This window comes from Protobothrops mucrosquamatus, unplaced genomic scaffold (genome assembly GCF_001527695.2).
Source record: "Protobothrops mucrosquamatus isolate PMUCROS unplaced genomic scaffold, P.Mucros_1.0 scaffold_287, whole genome shotgun sequence".
Lineage (NCBI taxonomy): Eukaryota > Metazoa > Chordata > Lepidosauria > Squamata > Viperidae > Protobothrops > Protobothrops mucrosquamatus.
In genome coordinates, this window is record NW_015386363.1 from 60,393 (window position 1) to 87,268 (window position 26,876).

At 37.8% G+C, this 26,876-nt stretch overlaps 1 protein-coding gene across 1 annotated transcript in view; it reads left to right on the top strand.

The window, feature by feature from the left end:
• The window catches only part of GABRR3 (gamma-aminobutyric acid type A receptor rho3 subunit), a 33,187-nt gene extending 10,586 nt beyond the window's left edge, over positions 1-22,601 (top strand). The window contains exons 3-9 of the mRNA XM_029287293.1: positions 2,525-2,592; positions 6,498-6,721; positions 9,207-9,289; positions 12,990-13,130; positions 15,023-15,175; positions 17,523-17,719; positions 22,305-22,601. Coding sequence (XP_029143126.1) covers positions 2,525-2,592; positions 6,498-6,721; positions 9,207-9,289; positions 12,990-13,130; positions 15,023-15,175; positions 17,523-17,719; positions 22,305-22,601 — 1,163 coding nt within the window. The remainder of the gene's footprint in view (positions 1-2,524; positions 2,593-6,497; positions 6,722-9,206; positions 9,290-12,989; positions 13,131-15,022; positions 15,176-17,522; positions 17,720-22,304) is intronic.
• The last annotated feature ends 4,275 nt before the right edge of the window (positions 22,602-26,876 follow it).

Here is a 26,876-nt window from a genome sequence, read left to right on the forward strand (position 1 = left end):
ATAACTCTATGTATACCTATGTAACAGGGCAAGGGGAGGGAGCAAGGGTCAGGGGGCGGAGCTTCAAAGGCATCCCTGGACGCTAGCCTAAGGGCAGTCCTTTTGTTCTCTGACCACCGCATGCAGCCACAAGGCTGCAGACTCCAGGACCCCACCATGTGACGCTTGGGAGAAGAGGGGAAAATCTAATATCAATTTACCTGTGGAACAACCAGATTGCTACCATCTATTCTTGGAAGTACCTCTACAAAACTGTAAGTCTTGTCTAGGATCCCCAGAATAAAGCAATTATCTCTGTTTGTTCTTCTGAGTTAACTATCTGTTAAAGACTGGAATAAAGCTATTTTCCTGTCCAGAAACAGAATAGTAAATTGATATTAGATTTTCCCCTCTTCTCCCAAGCGTCACATGGTGGGGTGAACGGGAAGTCTGCAGCCATGTGGCTGCATGAGATGGTCAGAGAACAAAAGCACTGCCCTCAGGCTAATGTCCAGGGATGCCTTTGAAGCTCCGCCACCTGACCCTTACTCCCTCCCCTTGCCCTGTTACATAGGTATACATAGAGTTATACAAGAGAAATGGATCTATGATCCAGAACATGATGGGTTTTCCAGGAAGTGGATGGTGACAAGATAGGTGCTTAATTTTAAGTCTTCCAAGCGCTTTGAGCTCTCATTGTGTACAGTAGTTTGCAACATTCATCACAACATCTAGAAGAAATTAAGTCATCTATCTAATGGACCGAGAAGGGAGAAATCTATATCCTAGACTTAAAACACTCCAGTCATTTATATGATGTTAGCTGAGCTAATAAGAAAAGCTATTTTACATTTGTATAAATGTAATACAGTAATTATGTGATTTACTTTAAAATCAACAGAATGAAGGTTGCATCAACACTAGGTTCATGCATATTTATATGATAGCATATCTCAGTTACTGAAATAATATTGTGTTAATCAATAATTGTCTTCCAACTCCACAGTCCCAAAATGGTTGTGATTAAAGAAAAATTACAATCTGCATGTGACCTAATAGAAAAGTTATGTAACACATACTCGGTTTTATTAAGAGGCTTTAAATACAAAAAGCAGGTGGAAAGCTCCCTGTTGATTTGGAAGCTTCAAATATTATTTATAAATATTTTATACAGTATTTTAATGGGAACTGTAAACAGAATTCATTTTTTAACAAAATTATTTTTATGCATTAGCTTTCATCCAGTTAGATACAAGAACAGAGAGAATTTATTCTGATGATTAGAAAGATCTGAGGTAAGAATTGTTTTATGTAAGGGAATGAGAAGCCTTAAACTAATTCTTAATATTTTCCCAGTTTTACAAGCTGAATGAAAAAGACACACACTAACTGCAGTATATATTTGACCTCAACCATGAATTCTTAAGGTTATTTATAAAATACGTTGTACTTTTACAGACTTACAATACAGTGCTACAATGCCTATCCCAAAATGTATGGCACACTCCTGTGTAAGTACTACAGAATTTCCATGGAATTATTTTTGCATCCCAGAAGCATTAAGAATGCATTTTGAGAAAGGCCACATGTTTTCTAATACAGCATCCTCTTTTCTCAATTAGCCAGTCTAAAAACTGACCTACATTACAGAGTCAATGCCATAGCGCTTTTCTCTGTTAATGGTAGCACAGTGAACTCTAGGTAAAATGGAGAGAAAATAAAGGTAGTCCTCAACTTATGACCACAATTGAGCACAAAATTTCGTTTGGGAAGCAAGACAGTAGTTAAGTGAGTTTTAATTTTAGTTTTACAATCTTTTTTGCCACAGTTGTTAAGTGAATCCCTGCAGTTACTAAGTTAGTAACATGGTTGTTAAGTGAATCTGGTTTCCCCATTGACTTTGCTTGTCAAAAGGTGACAAAAGGTGATCACAGGACCCTGGGACATTGCAACTGTCATAAATATGAACCAGTAGCTAAGTGTCCAAATTTTGATCCTGTAACTATGAGGATGCTGCAATGGCTGCAAGTTGGAAAATGGGCATACATCGCTTTTTTCAGTGTTGTGATAACTTCAAATGGTCACTAAATGAATGGTTGTAAATTGAGGACTACCTATAACACTGTTGGCTTCTCCAGTGCATGCTAGCCCACTTGGCCCTATAGGTCTACTATATTTTGAGATAAAGCATCCATCATTTTAAACTCCCAGGAAATCATGGCTTTACATGAGGGTATTTAAAGAAATACAAAATAGTGGGTGCCCTGCAATTACCAACCCTTTGAAGGAGTAAGCAAAAACAGGTGACCAAATGTGTATACAAGTTATATCCAGTACCACTGATAGTTCCCATGGATCTTAGGTTGCTGCCAACTGCTGTATATGATCAGAAGACACTCTTCTGTTTGGAAAAAAGTATTCATACAGTTGCTTCTAAAAAAAACTTCAAAGCAATAGTGAAGTCCATATTTAAGCTGTGGTTAAACTCTGATGAAGCAAAAAACTTAAAATATTCTTACTGCTGTTTGTTCTCTGTATGTTAAAGGATCACCAATCCCAGTGGGCATTGATGTGCAAGTAGAAAGCATTGACAGAATTTCAGAAGTTGACATGGTAAGTTTTCTTTCAGTTGCTGAAAATGTAATTCAGAAATGCAAGTGAAATAATCAGCAACTTGATGATAAGGAATAAGAGAAAAAAAATTGGGCGGTGGGGAATCTTCAAATAATTGTGTATTATTCACTGAACAAGTGACTGTGTTTTATACAACTAATTATTCTGTCTGTTCCCTATCAAAACATATCTCTATTTGAGAAACTGAGAAAGATCTTATAAAAGCAAGCATCTTTCATATCATAAGCATAATAAAGACCTATTTATTCCTATAATAGTCTACAATTATTTTCACAAGAATAATGCAAAAAGGAAAATAAGCATATAAATTAAGAATAGGTAGACAGAATTTTTAAATAGTCCTATCAAATGAAAAGAGAGATGACTTATTCACATCATTTTGTAACAGGCAGAGAATGTCATTTCAGCTTTATAATATAATAGGCTTTCAAAGCTATCCCCGCCCCCATCTGGGCTCCTCTGACCATCTCTCAATGCTGCTTATTCCAGCATATAAACCTTTATTAGTCAGAGTGAAACCTACAGTAAAGCAGGTGAGGGTGTGGACAGAGGGAGCTATAGAAGCATTAGAAGGCTGCTTTGAGTGCACAGATTGGTGCATGTTTAAGGAAGCAGCTACTGATAACCAACATACAAATGTTGAGGAGTATGCCACCACGGTGTCTGCAAAGTACATAGAAGATGTCTGTGTCCTGAAAAGCATTGTTGTGAAGGCAAATGAAAAACCGTGGCTGACTTATGAGGTCCGTAAGATGCTGAAAGCACGGAATATGGCTTTTAAATCTGGTGACATGCTGGCACTTAGAACAGCCAGAGCAAATCTGAAAAGTGCCATAAAAGGTGCAAAGCAAGCCTATTACTAGAAAATTCAGAACTTTTTTCAGGACCCAACAAACACCAGGCAAATGTGGCAAGGGATCCAGGCTATCACGGATTACAATGTGACTCCATTGAGATGCAAGGACAACACAGACTTCCTAAACAAACTGAATGCATTTTTTGGTAGATTTGAGGCATCAAATAGTACTCCTGCTAGGAAAGCTGTGCCCCATCCTGACGAGCTAAGATTTGATGTCACCTCTGTCTGGAAAACACTGCAGAAAGTTAACATTCGGAAAGCAACAGGCCCAGATAACATCCCTGGACGTGTCCTCAGGGAATGTGCAGAGAAGCTGGCTTGTGTTCTCACAGATATTTTCAATCTCTCATTGCAGCAGGCAGTGGTCCCATCGTGTTTTAAGATGGCCATCATCTTGCCAGTGCCAAAAATGTCCACAATTACAGGCCTCAATGATTACCGTCCAGTTGCACTGACATCCACCATCATGAAATGCTTTGAGAAGCTGATAAAGGACATTATTGTATCTAGCCTCCTGCCAGCATTTAATCCACTTCAGTTTGCCTGACCAAATCGTTCTATGGAGGATGCTATTTCTTCCATTCTCCATCTGAGCTTGAAGTACTTAGAGGAAAGAAATGCTCACATGCGTTTGTTGTTTGTCGACTTCACTTCAGTGTTTAACACAATCATTCCCCAGCATCTAGTAGACAAACTGGGCCTCTTAGGCTTAAACACTCCTTTGTGCAACTGGATTCTTGATTTTCTTACCAACAAGCCCCAATATGTGCAAGTTGGAACAAATACTTCTAATACCATTTCCTTGAGCACAGGTTCTCCTCAGGGCTGCATCTTAAGTCGGCTGCTGTTCACCCTGTTGACCCATGACTGTTGTGCTAGGTTTGCCACCAACCATATTGTGAAGTTCACAGATGATACAACAGTTGTGGGCCTTATTCAGGATGACAAGGTGGAAGCTTACTGCAAGGAGGTTGAAGGGTTGGTGAACTGGTGTAAGGAAAACAGCCTAGTTTTAAATACCGGAAAAACCAAAGAGATTATTGTCGATTTCAGAAAAGGCAGGCACAGCCACACATCTCTGTGCATCAATGATTCACCTGTGAAGATGGTTACCAGCATCAAATTCCTGGGTGTGCAGCTAACGAGTAGGCTGGCTTGGTCGCTCAACAGTGAGAAACTGGTGAAGTGGGCCCAGCAGCGCCTGCATTTTCTGTGTCGCATGAGAATAGCACATCTTCCTTCCCCTGTCCTGACCACTTTCTACAGGGGGACGATTGAGAGCATCCTGTCATACAGCATCACAGTCTGGTTTGGAAACATCAGTGCTTCAGACAGGAAGGCAGTGCAGAGAGTGGTGAGAATGGCCGCAAAGACCATTGGCAGTCCCTTCCTTCCCATCCAGGACACAGCACAGAAGCGTTGCTTGAGCAGGGTCCGTAAGATTATCTGGGACACTACACATCCTCTTCACGACCTGTTTTCCTTGTTACCTTCTGGGAGGAGGCTTTGTGGTATCCGCAGCAGAACATCCAGATTCAGCCATAGTTTCATTCCATACAGCATTAACTTTGTGAACTCTCAAGCATCCTCCTTCCGTTATATATTCAAGATGGACAGTATTTAATATTTATTTGTTATATATACATAGGAGTGTGGGTCTATGCATATGTTGTATATAGTATGTTTTAGGTGTGTGTCATGTATGTGCTTCACTTTGAGAGCGGGCAACTAAATTTCATTTTTGATGTGTGTCATTGTGCCCACAGTAAAAAAATGACAATAAAGGTTATCTTATCTCATCTCATCTCATCTTATTATTTTTTGTAGCCATTAAACTTGTAATACCCATTTCCAATACAGGTGGTCCTTGACTTACAATCAATTTTTTAGTAACTGTTTAAAATTACAATTGCACTGAAAAAGGTGACCTATGACCAGTTTTCACACTTGCGACTATTGCAGCATCCCCAGTCATGTGATCAGAATTCGGGGACTTGGCAACTGGCATGTATTTATGACAGTTGCACTGTCCCTGGGTCATGTGATCATGATTTGTAACCTTCCAAGACAGCTTCTAGCAAGCAGTTAATGGGGGAAGCCAGATTCATTTAACAACTGTGGCAAAAAAGTCATAAGATGGGGCACAACTCACTTAACTCTCTTGGAAATTTTGGGTTCTATTGAGGCTGGAATTCGAGGACTACTTGTATCTTCCTATTAATCTCCAATTCTTGGTATGTATTTTCAGAATATGCCAGCACAGGGAAGTACATGATATGAAGATTATATCAAAATTATGAAGTTTGCATTGTGATATCATGATGTAAATCTTACCCTTATGTACTCGTAGCATGATATCTGATGCAATTACACAAGTTATAGAATTTGTTTTAGCCCTGTAGCTGTCCCTGATCATAAAGGTCTACAAAAATCTGTGAATATTAGTAGGCAAAGTAAGATGAATTTTTGAGTCCAAAAATAGCTATTATAAAGTTGATATATTAACATTCTGAGCACCCATCCCAAAAGTTAGTTCAACCTTCCAATTTGTTTATAAAAAGATTTATAGGTGTTCAATACATAGAAACCATTTTTTCCTAAGTGCATTGTAATTTTAAATCTATTGAAATATTGAATAATAAGCTTATTATTTAACATATGCAACCTGTACTGCTGAAATATTGGTTATGCCACATGAAACAATATTCCATCATGCTGAAATATTTTGTGAATAAACTAATAATAATAATAAAGTTGGAAGGGACCTTGAAGATGTTACAAGGTATATTGAGATGTGGACAAAGCATCTCTCTGCAGCTCCTTAAAGCAGTTACACCTTTTGTTGGAATCATGCTTCTTCATAGTCCAAAGTAAATTTTTGACTTTTAATGCTAATAGTCTAACTACTAATTCTTATTAATGGTTTCACTACTGATGAGCAATGTTAGCCATGGCATCTTTAACAATTATTATTATTAAATGGATAAATGCATATTTGGTATTTTTTCCTCTTCTTTTTATATAGGATTTCTCAATGACTTTGTATCTCAGGCATTACTGGAAGGATGAAAGACTCTCATTTCCTAGTACCAGAAACAGAAGCATGACCTTTGATGGAAGATTAATAAAAAAGATTTGGGTACCTGACACATTTTTTGTTCATTCTAAAAGATCTTTTATCCATGACACAACCATGGAGAATATTATGTTACGTATCTATCCAGATGGCAATGTGCTCTTCAGTTTACGGTAAGCACAGATCTCTTACCTTTCAGTCAGGAGAACACATACAACACAGGAGAATTACCATGGGGAGTGGGATACTTTAGTCCTCCCATAGTTGGTATCTTCTAGATCAGGGGTCCCCAACCCCCAGTCTGTGGACCAGTACCGGGCCACAGCATGTCAGCAACTGGTCCGCACAAACAAGCAAAGCCCCATCCGCGGGATGCAGGCAGCACAGAAAATCATGCACCCTCCAGTCCTCAGAAAAACCTCTCTCCATGGAACTGGTCCCTGGTACCCTAAAGGTTGGGGACCTCTGCTCTAGATGTAAGGGAATATACCTCCCCATAATTCTTAGCTAACAAGGTAACAAAAACCATAGGAATGGTATAATTCCACAACATGTTTGGAATATGTCTATTTAAGAAAGGTTTATTTATATAACCTGTAGAGCCAATGCAACCCTCCCTGAATTTACATCAGTGTTGTGTGACTTTAAGACCCACAGATCACTTTCACCGCAATGTTTCTTCCATGTCTGTCTAAATTTGCATCTGTCTAGCCATCAAAAGTCAGTTTGCATTAGACAAGCCAGATTCTCTCAATCTTAAGTTTATCCACACTGCCAAATGGGGATGATAATAACACACTTCCTTGGTCTGGTTTAAAACAACTAAAATATAGTAATGTATGTTTTGCCAATTCACAAAGAATACACAAATGTTGTTTCTGCTGATTACACAGTAACATATCAACATAACGCTGTCATTTTCCTGTGCTCTGACAAAAGAATCCTTGGGGTGAGTTTCAGGCAAAAGATGGGCCTCTGGCTCTGCTGATGATCTTGTATGTTCCATAGGACAGTTATGGTGAACCTTTTAGAGACCAAGTGCCCCAAAACCGCCCCCTACCCCCGCCCCTGCTCCGCCCTGCCCACTGGGCCACCCACCACCTCTACGGCCCACCACAGATCACCCAGGCAGCCCAGCAGCACCATGGCAGCCATGCCCTCCAATCATGCCCCACAACATCATCTGCGCACGACGGGGCACAAGGGCAGAGTCTTGTCCCCGCTGCCTGGCTACCATGTCCTTGACTGCGCTGCTTTGCGTGGGCCACGCCCAGGGGTGACTCTCCTCCGGGATGGCTGCTGGTGAGGAGGGGGCCGTGGGAGGAGGTGGAGCTGGGGAGATGGTGCGTGTGCCCACAGAGAGGGCTCCGAGTGCCGCCTCTGGCACCCGTGCCATAGGTTCGCCACCACTGCCATAGGAGATAATCATGCAGATCAATCCTGTTATTGATCTAAAAATGACCCAATATAAGGTTGTATTAGAAAGCTCAGTTAAAAATCTCAAAGTGGAGAAAAGAATTCTGGTCATAAATCAGAAAAAAAAAGAAAAGAAAGGAGGTTGGAAAAGAATGCAGAATCTTCCCAACCCCTTTTACCAATAGCAGTCTTATGTTCAGATATATGCATTCACTGTGAAGCCAATGGCTCTACTCTGGATCAGATGACTTGGAGGGATGAGGGAAAGAAGTTCATAAAGGAGCAGTTTTAAGTTTTATTTTAAGTGCCTGTTTTCTAAAAGTGTACTGGGAGAATTTTTTTTTTTTTTTTTTTGGTCTGCAGCCCCCAACCAGATTCAGTGCATTTCTGAAATCAGGGTGGGTTTTTTTTCCCATTTATTCCTTTTTACATCAGCTTTTGCCCAATGTTGTTCAGAGGATTATGCTGCTGATGGACTGACAATTGGGTTCCTTTGCATACTTTCTTTCCAATATTTTATTGGTTTGGGAAAATAAAAAGAAAGTAAGAAATAGGAGAGATGAGTTTGGTAACAGAAGTTTCTCCCAATGGCAGAAAGATAATGATGATGTTAACTGCTATTGTCTAATTCAGCAGTCTCCAACCTTTTTGGCTTGGTGGTCTGGTGTGTGTGTGTGAGAGAGGATAGTTCGCTGTGAGTGGTAGGCAGGTGCGTGCAAGTGGTGCAGCTCCATTGGTACAAATGGCGAGTGCATGTCTGCTGCTCACACAAAAGGAACTTTGCAAGCAAGTGCAAGTGGCTGCCAGTCGTACAGCTCGGTTCCAAACAGGCCACTGTCCTGTAGTGGGCCACAGCCAGGGGGTTGGGGACCCTGGTCTAATCCCTGTCTTCAAGATCACAGCAGGTGGGAATTTCATGGTGCTGGAGAATGTCATCATATTTATCCTGAAGTGATTGGGATATGATAAAGTGGGAAAGAGAACTGAGCTTGTCCACATTGTTGGAGCTTTTCCCCTGAAAACTCCTTTGTAGTTTTGTTTTTGCTATCTTGAAACAAGAGCCAATCCACATTTGATATATTCTCCTTCTCTGAATTAAAATGTGAGAGCATAAAAGTACTTTTAGGAAAACTTGAGAAATAAATATAAGAGCCCACTGAAATACTTCACATTGAAGCACTTCATTAATTGTGAATCATTTTATGATTACTGAGGTTATTATCTATTCTTTTCTTTTGACAGGATAACAGTTTCTGCTATGTGTTTCATGGACTTCAGTAGATTCCCACTTGACACTCAGAATTGTTCTCTAGAGTTGGAAAGCTGTAAGTCTAGCTTTGCTAAGAAATATGTTTTCCAAATGTAATAGGTAGCCTTACATATAATTCATTTTAAAGGTATGTAAATCAACATTTGGCTATTGAAGAATACTGGTGTTACCAAATGTTTTTGAGAAGTGATCTCCCATCGCATTTCTAAACATTTGTGAAAGAAGACAGAGTAACCGAAAGGCAGCAGTCCCCAAACTTTCCAGCTTGGTGGCCCGCCTTGCTGGGTGTGTGAGTGGCAGGCATGTGCGGGCACCCACAGCTCCATTTATGCTAGTGACATGAGTGCCCTCCACTTGCACGAATTGAGCTTCCTGCGCGAGTGAAGGGTGCTTGCGCTCACACACGAAGCTCCACTTTCATGAGTGGCAGGCACTTGCGCTCATGTGCAAAACTCTACTCACATGAGCAGAGGATGCTTGAGCAGAAGATGCTTGTACTCACACACGAATGGAGCTTTGCGTGCGAGCGCAAGTGCCCTCTGCTCATGTGAGTGGAGCGTCACATGTGCATGCTTGCCCATTTTTCCTGTGGCCTGGTTTTAAACAGGATGCAGCTAGATAGTCGGCCACCGCCTGGGGGGTTGGGGACCCCTGCCCAAAGGTGCTTTTCAAAAGACAACTGAACTTCCTTTGTTTTTTTGATTGAATGGTGGGCAATGGAAGGATTTATATCGTTTGCAGTCATGCTTCTTTGACTGCAAAGAATATAAATCCTTCCGTTCTCCACCATTCAGTCCGAATGGATGAGAAACGAAATGTCTTTAAAGAAAAAACCAAGTCCAGTTGCCTTTTGAAAAACTCCTTTGGGACAACCATGACCTGGATGACTGAGAATCTTCACAGACAAGACAAAGTAACCAGTTCCTATCCTGTGCCAGTAAATATATTACAAGTTTTAACTTTTCATCTTTGATCAACTGTGCTCTGACATTGGATGAACAAAACCAAGATAATCTCCAGCCATTAGCCACATTTGCCCCCAAAACTCAACCACAGCCCCAGAAACACCCCAAATATGGCTACCACATTGCAATTTGAATGTGGTAGAGTAAACACAAAGTTTCCCTCAATTCAAAAGGGAATTTTGTTTTCTTAGCAGCAATGAAATAGTTTGTCACTGCTTTCTTCCAGGATGTTTTTATTTTTTATTTTTATTTTACTTTCCTACCCTAGCATACAGCTTGGAGGTCTCCCATTCACATTCTAACTAAATTTAGTTAGACTCGCAGGGGTAGTCAACCTTGGCTCTTTTATGACTCGTGGACTTCAACTCCCAGAATTCCTGAGCCAGCATAGCTGGCTCAGGAATTCTGGGAGTTGAAGTCCACGAGTCATAAAAGAGCCAAGGTTGACTACCCCTGAGTTAGAGGTTAAGAAGCAGTCAGACAGGCAGAAGACAGGCAGATCAAATCTATGAACACCAAGTAACAGCCAGAACAAAAAATGACAATTCTTTAACTTCACAGTACATGGACAGACTCAACAATAGTTTCAACTGGGAAACTGAGCATTCTAATCTAGACCAATCTAAATCCAGAAGCACTATGGAATTCCTGGAAGCTTAGCCTTCAGACAAATCAGTCCTCAGTAGACACAAAGAAATAATTTACATGCCATTTTAATGAGTGAAAAAGCTAAGAAACAAACAAAAAGGTCTCCAGCAGCCAACATCCAAGTAAACAGGTATCAACACCAGGCAAACAATCAATAATAATAATATCCTAGTCAAGGAACTACCATGAACACTACACCCCCACCCAAATTGGCAAGGCAAACTATGGTATCTACACAGGGAGTAAACATCACACTTGTTTGCACTGTCAATTTCCTGTCAGTAACGAAATGCCTACAAGCAAACCACCATGCTCAGAGAGTACCAAGGATTCCAAGATCTATCCTAGGATTAACTACTATTGCTCCATTTGAAGAACAATACTCTATTTGAAGGGGTCTTTTATTTTAGCAGTGGGCAACTGTAAGCTCCTGAGCAACATAGGATCCAAACCTTCTTTTGGGAGTCCCTTCTGACCAGACCTGCCAAAAACAAATGCATTTTTTTCAATCTGAGATGGAGAACATAGAAAATATTAATATATGTCCTAAAATATGATAATAAAATTTAAGAAATAGAAACCCCACCTCCCTGAACGTCTTGCCAATCGAGACAAGAGCTACATCATATGAGACTATTATTTCGCATATGATGAGAACATGATAGAAGATAAGTAAACATACAGTATATACACAGTCCACTTAATTATAAGTGAAACTTCTATGGGGATATGGTAGTGACCTCATAACTGGATGTCCAATTCAGCTATCCAGGTGATTGCTTCTGTATTGCTTCATACAGATCTTCTAGGAAACCAGAGAACATATCTTGCACAATATGTTTAATAGTTTGCATATCACCATCACAATCGCAACAAGGAGAATATTTCCATCCCCACTGATACAAGGCAGAGGCACTTTTCAATTTCAATTAGAATAGAGCTGGAAGAGACCTTGGAGGTCTTCTAGTCCAACCTCCTGATCAAGCAGGAGATCCTATAACCTTTCAGATAGGTGGCTGTCCAGTCTTTTCTTAAAAACCTCCAATGATGAAGCACCCACAACTTCTGAAAGCAAGCTGTTCCACTGGTTAATTGTCCTCACTGTTAGGAAGTTTCTCCTTAGTTCTAGGTTGCTTCTCTCCTTGATCAGTTTCCATCCATTGTTTCTTGTCTTGCGTTCTGGTGCTTTGGAAAATAAGTTGACCCCATCTTCTTTATGGTAGCCCCTCAAATACTGGACTACTGCTATCATGTCAGTCCTAGTTACTCCTTCGTCCAGTATCATATCTAATTGTTCAATTTTGACCAGGCAAAATGAGGCAGGTTAAAAACCAGGTGGTTTGGTAGAGGTTTTATATGAGATGATAATATGACATGATTCCATATAATCGCTCCTTTGTTTATTTGAAAGGCTGCTGAACTACCATCCTCAAATCTGGTGTCAAGATAGAAAATTAGCAAGGCAGGGCTTGGAAACCACCTACCAATAGTTAAATAGATCAGGCAGGCAAAAAAAGATCATTTTATCAATCTTCACTGCTATAGTGAGGTAAAATAGATTTCTAATAAAATTATAATTCTTTCCAAATTTCCATCTATGGGTTACAAAGATGAAAGCTGTAATCAGTGGTGTACCAGGGTGGTGTGGTAGTGATGGTGATTTGATCAGAGTGCAGATCTTAGGTTATCTCTATGTAGATGCTGCCAAAGACAAGGAGGAGGATAGAGGTTGGTATGGAGTTGGGTCCTACTGCCAGTGCACTAGCACAACAGTGGCATAGGAAAAAAATATGTGTGCCTTTAAGTCAGCTTTGACTTCTGACAATGACCCTGCAGTTTTATTGACAGCATTTTTCAGAAGTGGCTTGCCCTTGCCTCCTTCCTAGGGCTCAGAGAGAGCGAGAGACCCAAGGTCTTCTTGTTGGCTTTGAGCCTAAGGCAGGATTAGACTCATAGTCTCCTGTTTTCTGTCTGTTGCTTTAACTACTACATCAAGAGGAGGTGGCTGTTTAAAAAAAATCCACTTGAGGTGGATGCTAGGTATGTCATTGATTACAGCCAAAGTAGGAAAGCAAGAAGCTAGAGATATGTGCATACATGTATAATAACAATCATAGCCAACTTTTTTTAATAATTCCACAGATGCTTACAATGAAGAAGACTTGATGCTGTACTGGAAACAGGGCAATGAATCTTTAAGTACAGATGAGTACATTTCTCTTTCTCAGTTTTTCATTGAAGAATTTAGTGCTTCTAGTGGATTAGCATTCTACAGCAGTACAGGTATAGTACTCTTAAGAGTGAGAAATAGATGCCGTGATAAATGTGTATTTATTTTGATCTTAGCAAATAAAAATATCGGTAGGATTACAAAGAAAAACAGTTCAAAAGAGGTGCTATTTTTCCACACCCTGGATATACAGTGTTCATTTAATCTTTGATTTATATTTTACTAACTTTATATGACATCCATTTAAAAATAATAATAAAAGACCTAATGTGTTTTTTTTAAATTAAATGAATGAGCTGAATTTTCCTCACATCCTTTCTTGAAGTATGTGGCCATGTTTGTACTTTGAACTTTCTATACCAGGGGTTTCCAACCGGGGGTGCGAGACGATATTCCACGGGGTGCGAAAACTTGGGTTTTCAAAATTATAGTGTATATGCATAATTCATTGCTGTTATTAAAACTTTTGTAAGGGGAATATATCAGAAGCGTTCTAGGGGGTGCGGGATATAGAAAAGGTTGGGAGCCACTGTTCTATACCTATTTGATTGTTCTATGCAATCTGTCTACTGCCCATCAAGCCACTTTTCCGAAGGATAAATTTCACCTGAAGTCTTGCATTATAGTGTTCACTATAGCTGAAGACATAACTGCAAATCAAATCATTTTAATACTTTTGCACTTGACTGATGGTTTAAAGAGGGTACCTGCCATAGAACACATTATTATCATAATAATTTTTGGAGACTTTAATAAATTGTCAGCAAATGCTTATTCAAAACTTCACATTCAACTTATTAAAATAAGAATTTTGTGGCAGTGTCTAAGAAAGGAACAACTTTGCTGTAAGATTGATAATACAATTGTTCAACCGTGAATTGTGCAAATGGTGAACACCTGACTGCAATGGTTGTAAATGCCCTCTGATTGCAAAGCACCCAAATTTCATTCTTGTGACCACAGGGATGCTTAATGGTTGTAAGTGTGAGGGTCAGTTGTAAAATTACTTTTTCAATATGATGTAACTTTGAATAGTTGCTAAATAAGGCAGTTATTCAGTGAGGACTACCTGTAGTTACATTTGCCTACTGTTGAACATTTCTTTTACTCTCCATTTTCTTATTTCTTTATAGAGCTGTGTTGATGTATTGCAGAAATGAAATTTCTTTGTTACTAAGCGCATACTATACAAGATGTGCATACTGTTGAGTTGCTGATGTCTCTGCTATCAGTCTCACTAATGCAATGAATTCTTCTTTCTCCAATTTTTGCTGAGATTGTTCAGTGTTTAAATAGCCATACGTGGGTGAAAAGTCTCAAAGACAGGACCCACAGTAGTTTGTATATTCCCATCTGAGGTCTCCGGGTGATTGACCTGAGGATGATAAAATTATATCCCAGTGTATCAGTCTGAAACTGCAAAAGATCGTTTTATAAAGTGGAGTTGGGACTGAACCCATAGTAATACTGTAAATATACCCATACTGCAACCTTGTCCAAGACAAGGCATGATTAGGGATGATTTAGACCTGATTTCTCTCACTAATTTATTTATAGAAATCTGCTTGAATATCAAAGAATGTGTCAAAAATAAAAGTGAAGGTGAGAAATCTTTCATATAAAGAACCTCTAGAATAAACAGTTAAAGCAGCTATTTAAAAGTAGAAGTCACCTTATCATGTCAGGTTTTTAAAAAAGCATTAAGCCAAGTGAAATAAACATAGGTGGAGTGAAAACATAAATGGGAATATAATCCAAAATTGGGATGGAATGATTCATGTTACAGAATACGGTTAAGGGTCATTAAAGAAGGACATTTAATAAATATTTAATAAGTTTCTCATAAAAGAAAAATGTAGTTCTTTTAGAAAGGCATTGTAAAGTCAAAGGATAATATAAAATTGCATGGGCTAGATATTAAGATATGTCTTATGTTTTTCTACAGGTTGGTACAATCGACTTTTTATAAACTTTGCTCTACGGAGACATATTTTCTTTTTTGTTTTACAATCCTATTTCCCCTCTATGTTGATGGTGATGCTATCTTGGGTTTCCTTTTGGATAGACCGAAGAGCTGTTCCTGCAAGAGTATCATTAGGTAAATTTTCATTATAAATTATTTTAGGTTGTTTGAAGAGCCTGGTGGTTAATAGTTACATTGTATTTATGAAATGTCTTACAGGAACTGTTTGACTATAGCCGTGGTGGCGAACCTATGGCATGTGTGCCACAGGTGGCATGCAGAGCCCTCTCTGTGGGCACGCGTACCGTCATCCCAGTCCTAGGCCTTCAGCTGAGTTTTATAAAACCTTTTCGCTTTAGGCCCCCGCTGCCATGTGCAAAAAAAAAAAAAAAAGGTTCAATCAATCAATCAATTTCAACTTCTCACGGAAAAAAAGATCTCGCAAAGTTGGAATTGATTGATTGAACTTTTTAGTCCCACCCAGTCTGCTGTTACGACCACAGCCACACCCACCCAATGGGCCACGCCCAGCCAAATGGCCATACCCACCCAATGGGCCACGCCCACCTGGAACTCGATGATACATAAGTGGGTTTTGGGTATAGTTTGGGCACTCGGTCTCTAAAATGTTCACCATCGCTGGACTACCGGAAAGCAGATGATAATTATTCCGATCTATCTGGTTTTATATAGTTTTCTATTCCATTTTAGGAAAAAGAATGGAGTTCCTCCTTCCACAAGTCGCCCATTGATCATAAAGGTGCTCTGATATAACAAGAGGAAATATAGATTTCCTGAAAGAATTATTAGCACCATTTCTTGGAAAATGGTGTGTTCCAGAGGAAATAATTAGTTTGCTCTGCATGAAAACAATTTGATTGGATTCTCTCACACACCACATATACATCTATGCACCCTCACTGAGGCAACCTATATAAATCCATCCTGAGTAAACACATACATGTATAAGCAAGGCAAAGGCAGTATCTATGTAGACATCCCAGTTTGACCCTGGAGATAAAAGGTATATGGTACTATGCTGTAAATTCACACACACAAAAATATAGATGCCTCCTATGGCCACCATAATAATAATAATAATAATAATAATAATAATAATAATAATAATAATAATAATAATAATAATAATAATAATAATAATAATAATAATAATAATAATAATAATAATAATAATAATAAAAAAAGTTGGAAGGGACCTTGGAGGTCATCGAGTCCAACCCCCTGCTCAGGCAGGAACCCTACACCATTTCAGACAAATGGCTGTCCAGTCTCTTTTTAAAAACTTCCAGTGTTGGAGCATTTACCGCTTCTGGAGGCAGGTTGTTCCATTGGTTAATTGTTTTAACTGTCAGGAAGTTTCTCCTTAGTTCTAAGTTGCTTCTCTCCTTGATCAGTTTCCACCCGTTGCTTCTCGTCCTGCCTTCAGGCGCCTTGGAGAATAGCTTGACTCCCTCTTGCTAAAGGAGTTTTAAAAAATGACATTCTCTACATGCTTTCTTTATATTGTTTTAAAATCCTGCTTAAGATACAAGGCCACATTTTGAAACCAAATAAATAATTGATCTTTAATGCTTTCTTCTTCAATTATTAATTGTAGAATAAGTGAAAGCTATGATGCTTAAAACATGTTTAATGGATTATGATATCCTAGTTTTCAATCATGGTTTTGACGTATCTGCTTCCAGAATCAGAACTGCAGGAAAGATTTAAAAGAGAATATTAATTTTCCATTATTCATCCTAATTAACATAACGGTATTCCCCATATGGAATTTTGCTTCTATTTTAAAATATACTGTTAAGAGCTATCAGTTTTTAAGAGTTATCAGTTTATAATAACGATGTAATAATAATATAGGGATTTGCTAAAAAAGCAATTGCAGAATGTTTTAAAAGTAAATAATTGCTCTTCTCACGTAATGTGGTCACCACATTTTATTATTGTTAAAGTGAGAATAAACAATCTTAACTAAATATTGGGCTTTATATTAAATATTTATAAAATGCCCACCATACAGGAAGCATAATCTGTTCCAGGATAATTGTATTCAAATATAATTGTAATTGTAATCAAATATATCCTTCACACTGCGTTTTTCTCCAAGCTTGAATTAAAAGATTTCCTGATTCTACATGCTGAAGTACTAAGACAAATAGAACTGAATCATTTTCAAAGGGTAAAACGAAAAAAAAAAATCAAGGTCAGCTTCATATTTTCAGTCAAAATCATAAATAAAGTAGTGGCTCTATTAACCTATTGTGTGTTGGTTGAAATCTGGTAACAACTTTATATGAGGTGCTCCATTAGTTATTTGTTATAATAAATACTACATTTTCTATCCACGGAAAGAAAGAAAAACAAGATACCCACAGCCATTTCCACCCATACCCTTATTGTGCATATTTTCATAGAATGCAACAACAAACTGATAGCACTCCTAACTTTTCCTTTCTTTTGGCAGGTATAACTACTGTGCTGACAATGTCAACCATAATTACCGGAGTAAGTGCCTCAATGCCCCAGGTGTCTTATATAAAAGCTGTGGACATATACTTATGGATCAGTTTTCTTTTTGTCTTCCTATCTGTTATTGAATATGCAGCTGTAAATTATCTCACAACAGTGGAAGAGCGAAAACAGCTGAAAAATAGAGGAAAGGTATATATTTGCAAGTATTTTTCTCATGTAAAAATATTCAAAAATAAGTAAAACAATAATACCATACTATGTAGAAGTGTTTTTTCCCCTCAGTTTCAATTCTTTTGATAATGTTCATTCTAAACATTGACAAATTAATTTCAGTTTAAAATAAAACTCCTCGGGGAAACTAGGTCCAATAGCATTGTAATTGGATATTGGAAAGTTCCATTTTTGGAACAGAAATTTATGGGGGCCCCTCAGAATCACTGAGATCATAATGTATTTGACATTAAGGGTTTCAGATTCAGGAAAGGAGACTTGGAGACTGAAGAAGTGGGGAACGGGGGGGGGCTGAGATAGATAAGAAGATAAGATAAGATAAGATAACCTTTATTGCCATTTTTTTACTGTGGGCACAATGGCACACATCAAAAATGAAATTTAGTTGCCCGCTCTCAAAGTGAAACACATACATGACGCACACCTAAACAAACTATGAACTACATATATATAGACCCACATCCCTACATATACGTAGCAAATAAATATTAAATACTGTCCATCTTGAATATATAACGGAATGAGGCTCCTAATTTGCTCTTCCTTAAATTAGACACTGGATGATAGCTCTGAAGTTTACTATTCCTTTTCTTGTTTGAATTTATTTGTACCAAAACATGTGGAAGAGCTGCAAACATTGGGTTTTGTTTTTGTTTTTTGCAATTTGTCACCTATGCTGCAATGAAATATCAGAGCACTTTGGAATGTTCTGCTTAGGAGTGCTTTATTATTTGATTTACATTGAATACCAGGAGGCATTACATGACTGTTTCCAGCCTGTTTGGGACTCATTAGTCATTCCGTATATGAACAGGACAAACCAATCATATACTATATCCCAGTGCTCAATATTTTCCTATTAAAATAGCATTTCCCCCCTTAAACTTCCAACCAGCTGCGCCTGTCCTCCAAGGTCTTTTTAAAAAAATATATTTTATTAATGTTTTACAATAACAATCTTTAGTGCTTGGTAAACAACGTGTTGTCTGGTTTCATATATTTAACAACAATCAATAATTGTTAATTTCTATGATTCCATAATCAACATACTAGCTAGTGGTACATTTCTTTGATCTTCTCTTCTTCTAATAATATTTTCCTTTTGCCAACATTGAGTAAGTGCAATTCTTAGTATTTTTGATACATACGAAGTTGAATGAAAACATTTTTCTAGTGTTTATACAAATAATATCAACATCAGTGTATAACATCTTTTCTAATCAGCTTATGTTTTAGTTGTATTTACAAAGAATTATTTTATTAAATCACTATACATCCTGTTTTCAAAGTTCTTATTTAAGATTAATTTCCCCTCAATATTCAAAACATTCTTGTCAATTATAATTTTCTCAAAATTAATTACATTTAAATGTTCAGACATTTCGTTTACATAAGCCATCCCAGTATTTTTTATAGTTCTCATCTCATAAAAGAAAAAAAATGCTATACTACTTATAAATCACATCCCTTTTAGTATAGGACCCATTTATATCCAAAATGTATCTATTTTTTTAGCCGTATTCAAACAAGTGTTTAGTCATGAAGCACTCCATCTGGTAAGTCAAGTTATCTGATCTCTTGAATCTAACTCTAGCCTTCTTCTTTTGCCAAACAACTTTCCGAGTCAATGTGTTCAGTTTGCCAGGGAATTCTTCTTGTATTTTTCTAAATGTTATTAGGAATGGGGAAGACAGATTAGGGGGAGTGCCTTTGAGGAGGAGTTTCGCACATTTATATTCATTAAAAAGCTTCCACTTTTCTTCTCCCTCGTTTTCTCTTTTCATTTTTTGTCTCCCAAACTCTGGTGGTTCTCCTGGTGTCTCTATAATCCATTTTGTTGGATCTTTTTTCTTATCCTCTAGTTTATTTTGAAGTCCTGAAAGATAAGATGCTTTTTCCTTTTCCAATATTACAACAGAATCTTGCAGATTTTTGGGGGCTGTGTTAAGCTGTAATTCCTTTCGTTTGTAGCCTCCATCTTAGGGTCACTTTCCTCTGATTTGTGTTCTATTGTCATTTTCTGAGAATTTTTTAAATTGTGAGCTTAAGTTAAAGATGTGCTCATTTATGTCATCAAAATTATTTTTAATCTTATCATGATTTGAAGTAATTGTTATTTGAATTAGTTGCAACATAGCATGCATTTCCTCCTGGAAGATATTTGCCTTGTCTTGAAGTATTACTCCTACAGATCTCTGATGTTCCAGGCTGGGAGTTTCAGAAAAGAATCTTGGGTGTGGTTTCCTACCACGTTTAATTAGGTATACAACATCCATTTTATCTCCCCCCTCCAAATAATCTTTCACAGGTACCATAATCCCTGTATATTAGTCTTATCCAACCAACCAATCTTAAGGTCCAAACAACAAAGTCTTGTATAATTCTTATCTTTATGTATGGCCTTTACATCCAATACGTTTCCAATTGTCAATCCATCACTGAAAGCAATATTTTATAATGGTTCTTCTGCTCAGAGGTCCTACAATTATCACTCAGCCAACATTTGCAGTCCAAAATGTTCAACCACCTAAGAACAATTCAGGAGCTTCCCCTCCTAGAAGAGTAGCCAAAAGTCAAGGTTTTTCTTTTTCTGTAAACAATTCTTGAGCTTAAAGATCACGGCTCAGTAAGTGTTTATAATCCAAGAAGGTCAGCAATTTTTATAGTTCTCAGTCTGTAGTAAATAGCCCAATATATTTTCTCTCCTCTGTTCCCAGCTGTTCTTTGTTTAGCTGAGAGTCACTGAGGATCAAAGGGACAGGTTGTTATCTGTTTCTGGGCGTCTTGCCTGTTTCTGAGCCAAAACAGCTATAATTCTATACTCTAATCCACCACTAGATGTCAGTAGTTATTCATTTTCCAACTTTTAAAACAGAAAATTGTTTTCTTGTAATTTTATCAATACTCTTTCAAAGGGAAGATCTTAACAATTTCCACAATTTTCAGGTTTATCCAGACTATAGCTTTATATTAAATTCCATTTCAATATGTTTCTGTTCCTCATACAAAACTAGAGCCGCTTCCGTCTGGAAGGATGGGGCGATCTCCTTCCTTTTCACTTTCAGAGGATTTTTGCTTCTTGGGGAACTTTTCCAGGAAATCAGTTGCAAGATAGAAAAGATTGATATTCTCATCCAGTTTCCAATATGCTGTTCACAGTCTGTTCCAGTTGGTGCTTTTGGACTTCGGCTGCCAGTAGCGAGCTAGTCACTGAGGTGCAGCTAGCCTTTCTCCTGTCAGTTTGGAGGGCTTCCTTCGGATCAAATGGATTGACCGCTGTCTTTCCGTGATCAGTGGGGGGGTGTCTCCTTCTTGGTCATCTGTCCGGGCCGACTTTAGACCCATTTAGGGCCCCCTGGCAGGATGAAGTCAGCCATGGGGTGTGGAGCTCTGCAATCGCTTGGCTGCGTCACCACGACACAAAACCAGAAGTCCTGTCCTCCAAGGTCTTCAAGGGCCATTTTTCTTTGGGCAGAAAGAGAGTGTGGTTCTTCCAACCTGGGCCTGGGCCCTTTATCGCCAGATAACCACTGTTATCTGTCATGCCTGAATGCACCCCCACCTGCTAGCAATTGGATTATTTTGGACTGTTAATGCTTTGATTTGAACCAAGTTTCAAAGACATGAAAACAGCCTCTTCTCCTCCTTTTACGGATGCCCTTCCACTCCAGGCAGTTGACCTCCCAGCTGGAAGAGTTAGAAGGAGGGAGAAGAAGTTCTAACAGGAAACAAAACGGGATGGGGGGTCTAGTTATCTGTCAAAACTATTGGAAATCATGATTTTCCCATGGGCTGGTAACAGTAAGAAAGTATATGGAATACAGTCTTCCTTTGATGGGAAATGGGGGTATGTCTTTCAATTGCAAATCAGAATAGAGGCTATTGCAAGCATGAGGACATTAGTTTTCTGGTGACTGAGATGAAAAGTGAGTACTTTAGCTGAAGCAGTAAGTGATATAAATGAAAATACTGGAAAATAAATCCAAGTTAAAATGAGTCTCTTAATTTATTCCAGATTGACAACTTTCACGCATGACTCTCTTTAGTAGACAAGGAATAACACTGATGAAAATACTTCAATATTAAAACAATTTCCAAAATGAGAATATTAAAACTATATCAAGGCAACATTTTCCTTAGTATTTGGCTGTGGATGATAGGAAGAGTAATTCAGGACAACTGAAAAATGTAGGCTTGTTGGAATAAAACAGTTTGATATCAGGTTAGTCCTTAACCAAGAAATAGGAAATGGATTCAAGCAGTCATACAATGAAGATTTTTTTAAAAAAAGACCAAAGAATATAAACCCTGAGTTCACTATAAACATGGCTATTGGAGACATGGAATTCACTGAAATTCTTTTAATATTCTTTCATAATAGCTTCACTGGCTTTTCTACAACAAAACAAAGAAGTTCTTTGTATGCCTTAATGGCTGTTGTGTTTGTTTTCTATTCGGCCTGACACAGACTGTGGAAGACTACAGCTGCAACATGAGTTCCCCAGTGAAGTAAATCCATTGATTCAATTGTTCTTCCTTCTAGATTGCTGGGTTGTATAACATTGATGCAACGCAAGCCATGGCCTTTGATGGGTGCTATCACGATACTGACATTGATCTTGCCACCTTGAGTGTACTTTTGGAAGAGGGAGCAGCACGCGAGCGAGTACCCAGTATCACCCCCCTGGATGAAGCTCACTTAAAAAGAAAAAGATTTTTGACAGGAACTGTGGGCAGAATTATTTTGCAAAATAACCATGTCATTGATACGTATTCCAGGGTTGTATTTCCTGCTATATATATTGTATTTAACTTTTTTTACTGGGGTTTATATATATAAATGAAGAGAGTTTTATTTTATTTTACTTATTTTATTTTCATGTGAACAACTGAGACTTGTTATAGTAAGCTAAGGACTCTCTTAGGTGAGCTGGATTTCTTGTTGATTACACTTTTTTTAAGATCAGCTAAGAATAGGTAGGTGCTATTACATTCTAGCACATACTGTACATTGTTTAAATGTACCCAAGCACTGATCAATATAAAGATGATTCAGACTGACAAACAGAATATAGCAACAAATGGACAATTCTACTCCAGTCTGCCTGTGTGTGTGTGTGTGTGTGTGTGTGTGTACACACACACAAAATGCAACATATTAAGAAGGAAGACACAATAGCTCTCAGTTACAATATTTTCTGATTGGTGAATTTGTACAATAAGCAGTATGCTGCTTCCTTTGTGATACACACAGCAATGACAATTATAGGACTTTTCACAATATTGTCAAATTGCTTTCAGAACTTTAAAAGCTTATAAGACCAGTTATATGAATGCTATGTCTGCAAGAACTCTTCCCATATCTGCCTGACTCTGCCACTTGTAAAACCAATGTCTCTCTTCTCCCAACATCGGATCTCATATCCAATTTTTGATTGTATTATGTATTTCAGAAGACCTGATATTCAGTTTTTGTATTATTGTGGAGGAGATTATGGTCTAATTGTGTTTAGAAAGGAAGTCTTGTTAACCAGATCAGATAAGATGATGATGATACCATATTCTCAGATAAATTCACATGGCATTGCACACAAATTAGATATGGGTTGTATTTATTTGTGTTTTGATTAACTTCAGTAAGAGATTTTAAAGGAGGAAATGAAAACATGAAGAAATGGGTTGTTTAATATTTGTTCTTCTGTTTTTTGTTCCAAAGTATTTCCACTTGTCGTTAATACTTCAAGAGCATTAACATATATACATAAATAAGCATAGGCTAATTCAGCTCCCAGATGGGTATAATCTCCCTTTATATTTATATACTACAAGTACATAAATTCTTGAGGCTTTTAATTAAACCATAACTTTTAAGGAGGTGGCAGTCATTTGTTTCAAAACTGAAAAAATATAAAGGATGATTGCAAGGATTATATATAAGGTACCTCTCATATATTAAGTATGGCTTTTTGCTTGTATACTTTTGAACAATTGTGAAGATGTTTCAAGAACACTTTTGAATACCATGCTTTCAAGGCTAGTTGGGGATCTTTATGCATCTAATGAAGCAAAGTTTAATCCATGAAAGAGCATGTAATACTACATTTATTATTTAAAATGCTATACCACATTAATAATTCATATTTTAAAACATACTTGCTCAAACCATAATTTCCTATTTATTTTTGATAGCTCCAAAAACATTGGAGTATCTCCATTCATTGCAATAAAATTTCAGAGAAACTGATTTGTAGGATGCAGTTTTAATTAATATTTAATTTTTCAGTGTACTTTTCAGTGTAGAAATATTTTTGATTAAAATATGAAAATTATATTTTGATGGTAGATTAAAATAAAAACTACTTTAAAACACTTGTCTAATATGTATAAAGGCATTTCTCCTCAATATTGAAAAATAAAAACTAGGTAGGCTTATGAAAAAGCAAAAAATATTGAATAGGTATCATATCTGATGATACAAAGAATTTTGAAGATGAATATTGAAAGTAAATGAGGACTTTTCATTGGCACTGAAAAATAGTAAAATTAGAAAAGACTTATGAAAAACTGTGTTATATATATTTAAAGTAAGATTATTATATGCACAAAGATGGAGAAATACTGAAATACTGAAATGGAGGAATGGATTCTGAAGATAGCAGAACTAGCAGAGCTGACAAAACTGACTTGCTTGGTTAGGGACAAAACACTAAGTTATTTTATTTATTTATTTATTTAATTTTTATCCCGCCCTTCTCCTTACGGACTCAGGGCGGCTGACAGCCTTATAAAACAGATACAACAATAAAATACCCAGTTTAAAACCTAATTTAAAAAGAAATATTTACTGTGGCCTATGTCAATTAAAATTTCTCTTAAAACCCCACTAAAAATTCCCCTAGGCCAATCCCGCTTGTTGGAAGAGCCATGTCTTTAGGGCGCGGCGGAAGGAGGGGAGATCCGGGATCATCCGGATCTCTGGGGGTAGTTCGTTCCAGAGGGTGGAAAGACTAAAAACTTTTTATGAAGTGTTAGCTGAAAATATAAAAAAGTGAAATGGTGATTCCTATATTAGATGATTAAAGAAAAATTTGAATGAGGGGTTGAAGAAATTATTGTAATGTTAAGAAAGGAGGAGGGTAAATGAGTTTGGAATTGTAAAGAAGGGCGAAAATAATTTATTTAATTCTTTTTTATTTTTTTCTATACTTTTTTTAATTCACTTCTGTATTGTCTTTTAGCTATGTAAAAACCTTTAACAAAAAGTTATACTAAAAAAATGAAATAAGAACATACCCTGTGCCTTCCCTATCACAGCATCTGCACACTAGAAAATCAATCCTCCTGAGATACATCTAGACCAGATGTGTCCAGTAGTCACACCTGTGACTCTGGGCAGCTAGTAATGCAGTCCCACAAGATAATAAAAAATATAAAAAATAAAGTTCGTTATTAATATACCTTAACTATATATTTTATATGCGACCCAAGACAATTCCTCTTCACTCATGGTGGCCCAGGCCAGCCAAAAGGTTGCACAACCGTGATCTAGACCGTAATCTGGCTATGTTTAAAACATTTGAAAACTTGGCTTTTCCTCTGAGGCTTTAAGTTAGAGTGAGTGTCACCTCTTGTGTATCTTGGGTTGTTAAGGCGAACATGGGGTGCCTGAAAGGTGGTGGAGACCCTGGGGGCTTAATGCAGGCACAAGGCTACCTGCTTCGGGCTCCCAAGGCCTCGGCCCAGGCCCTGAAATACCCCATGCTCCCATTCTTGTTCCTTGGAGCCCCTACAGCCACGTGGGCCTCCTCCCCATCTCTTGTCACTAACCATTCAAAGATCTCAAGAGCTCAGGAGATCTGGGTAGGGAAGGAGGACAGGCTGCTCTGTTGCTGGATCATGGCACAATCTCACAAGTGACCATCTTTTTCTGAGTGAAAAATAACACTGGCAAATCTCTCGGTTTTCTTTTCCTTGCTAAAGCTAGCCTGCATTATGCCAGCATAGCTAATGCTGGAGGAGCTATGGCTAGTGACAGCAAGAAAAAACCCCCACTTGATTTTGTTTTTCAAGCTAAAGCTAGCCGTAGCATCACCAGGCTAACGCTAGCACAGAGGACCTCCAGGTCTACATATCATGCTACAACTCCTGTTTTGATGTGCACTTAGTAGTTCTTGCTGCCACCATCTTTCTTCTAGGGTGGATTTCACCTGGCACCCTCCTCCAAACTCTGGTATGTGGGATAGGCTTTTACATTCTGTATAACTTTTTGGCCAATTAAAGAAAGAAAAAAGCAACAACACTATCTCCTTGCTTTGTAGTGTTACAGATATCAGCTTCTTCTCTCCCCCCCCCCCCATTTTTGGGAAGGCTGACTACTTTCACAAGAGATAAATAATATCAAACTTTTTTTTTGAAAAATGAAATTACAGTATAAAAATCTTTTTTTAATAGGCACAAGCAAAATTCAATGGCAAAATTGTACACATCTTAGAAACGTAATCATACCTAGAAATATATAAAGGAAAATACAAGTTCCTGGATACATCATAAAATGATGTTGTTCTACTGTATTTCTAATTTAAAGGGAACTCTGCTATAAGAGATTGCATAAAGCACACAAGTACACTTTGTCCGTAGAACATAAATACCAAAGGTATTAAATTAGACTAAACTCATGAAGACAATGTAAAGAAATACCCAAACTTATGCAATATTTCTAGTCAATTGTCTTTCATGTATCCTTTCAAAGATAACTTTTTTAAAAACAGACTTTTCTTTGCCCCAAATGTTTCTGAATTTCTCTTCCAGATCCCTAAGAATTTTAGTCATTTAATTCTGAGGTAGTTGGGAAGATATAACAAGTTGCTTTCTCTTGTTTTGATTCTCAACTTTTGCCTGTGTTTTAAAATGACAGCTTTTATCCTTAGGAGAAAGGAAGGGATTTGGGTTAATCCCCATTATCATGTTCTCAAATCATACTTCATTTGGATAGAATAGGCGTTGAAACCCAGATACTGCAGGCAAACAACGGATGTTGTGGGCAGTGTTACAGTATTAATGTGATTTTGATATGTTTTCTAGATCAGAGGTCCCCAACCTTTTGGGCATCAGGGAC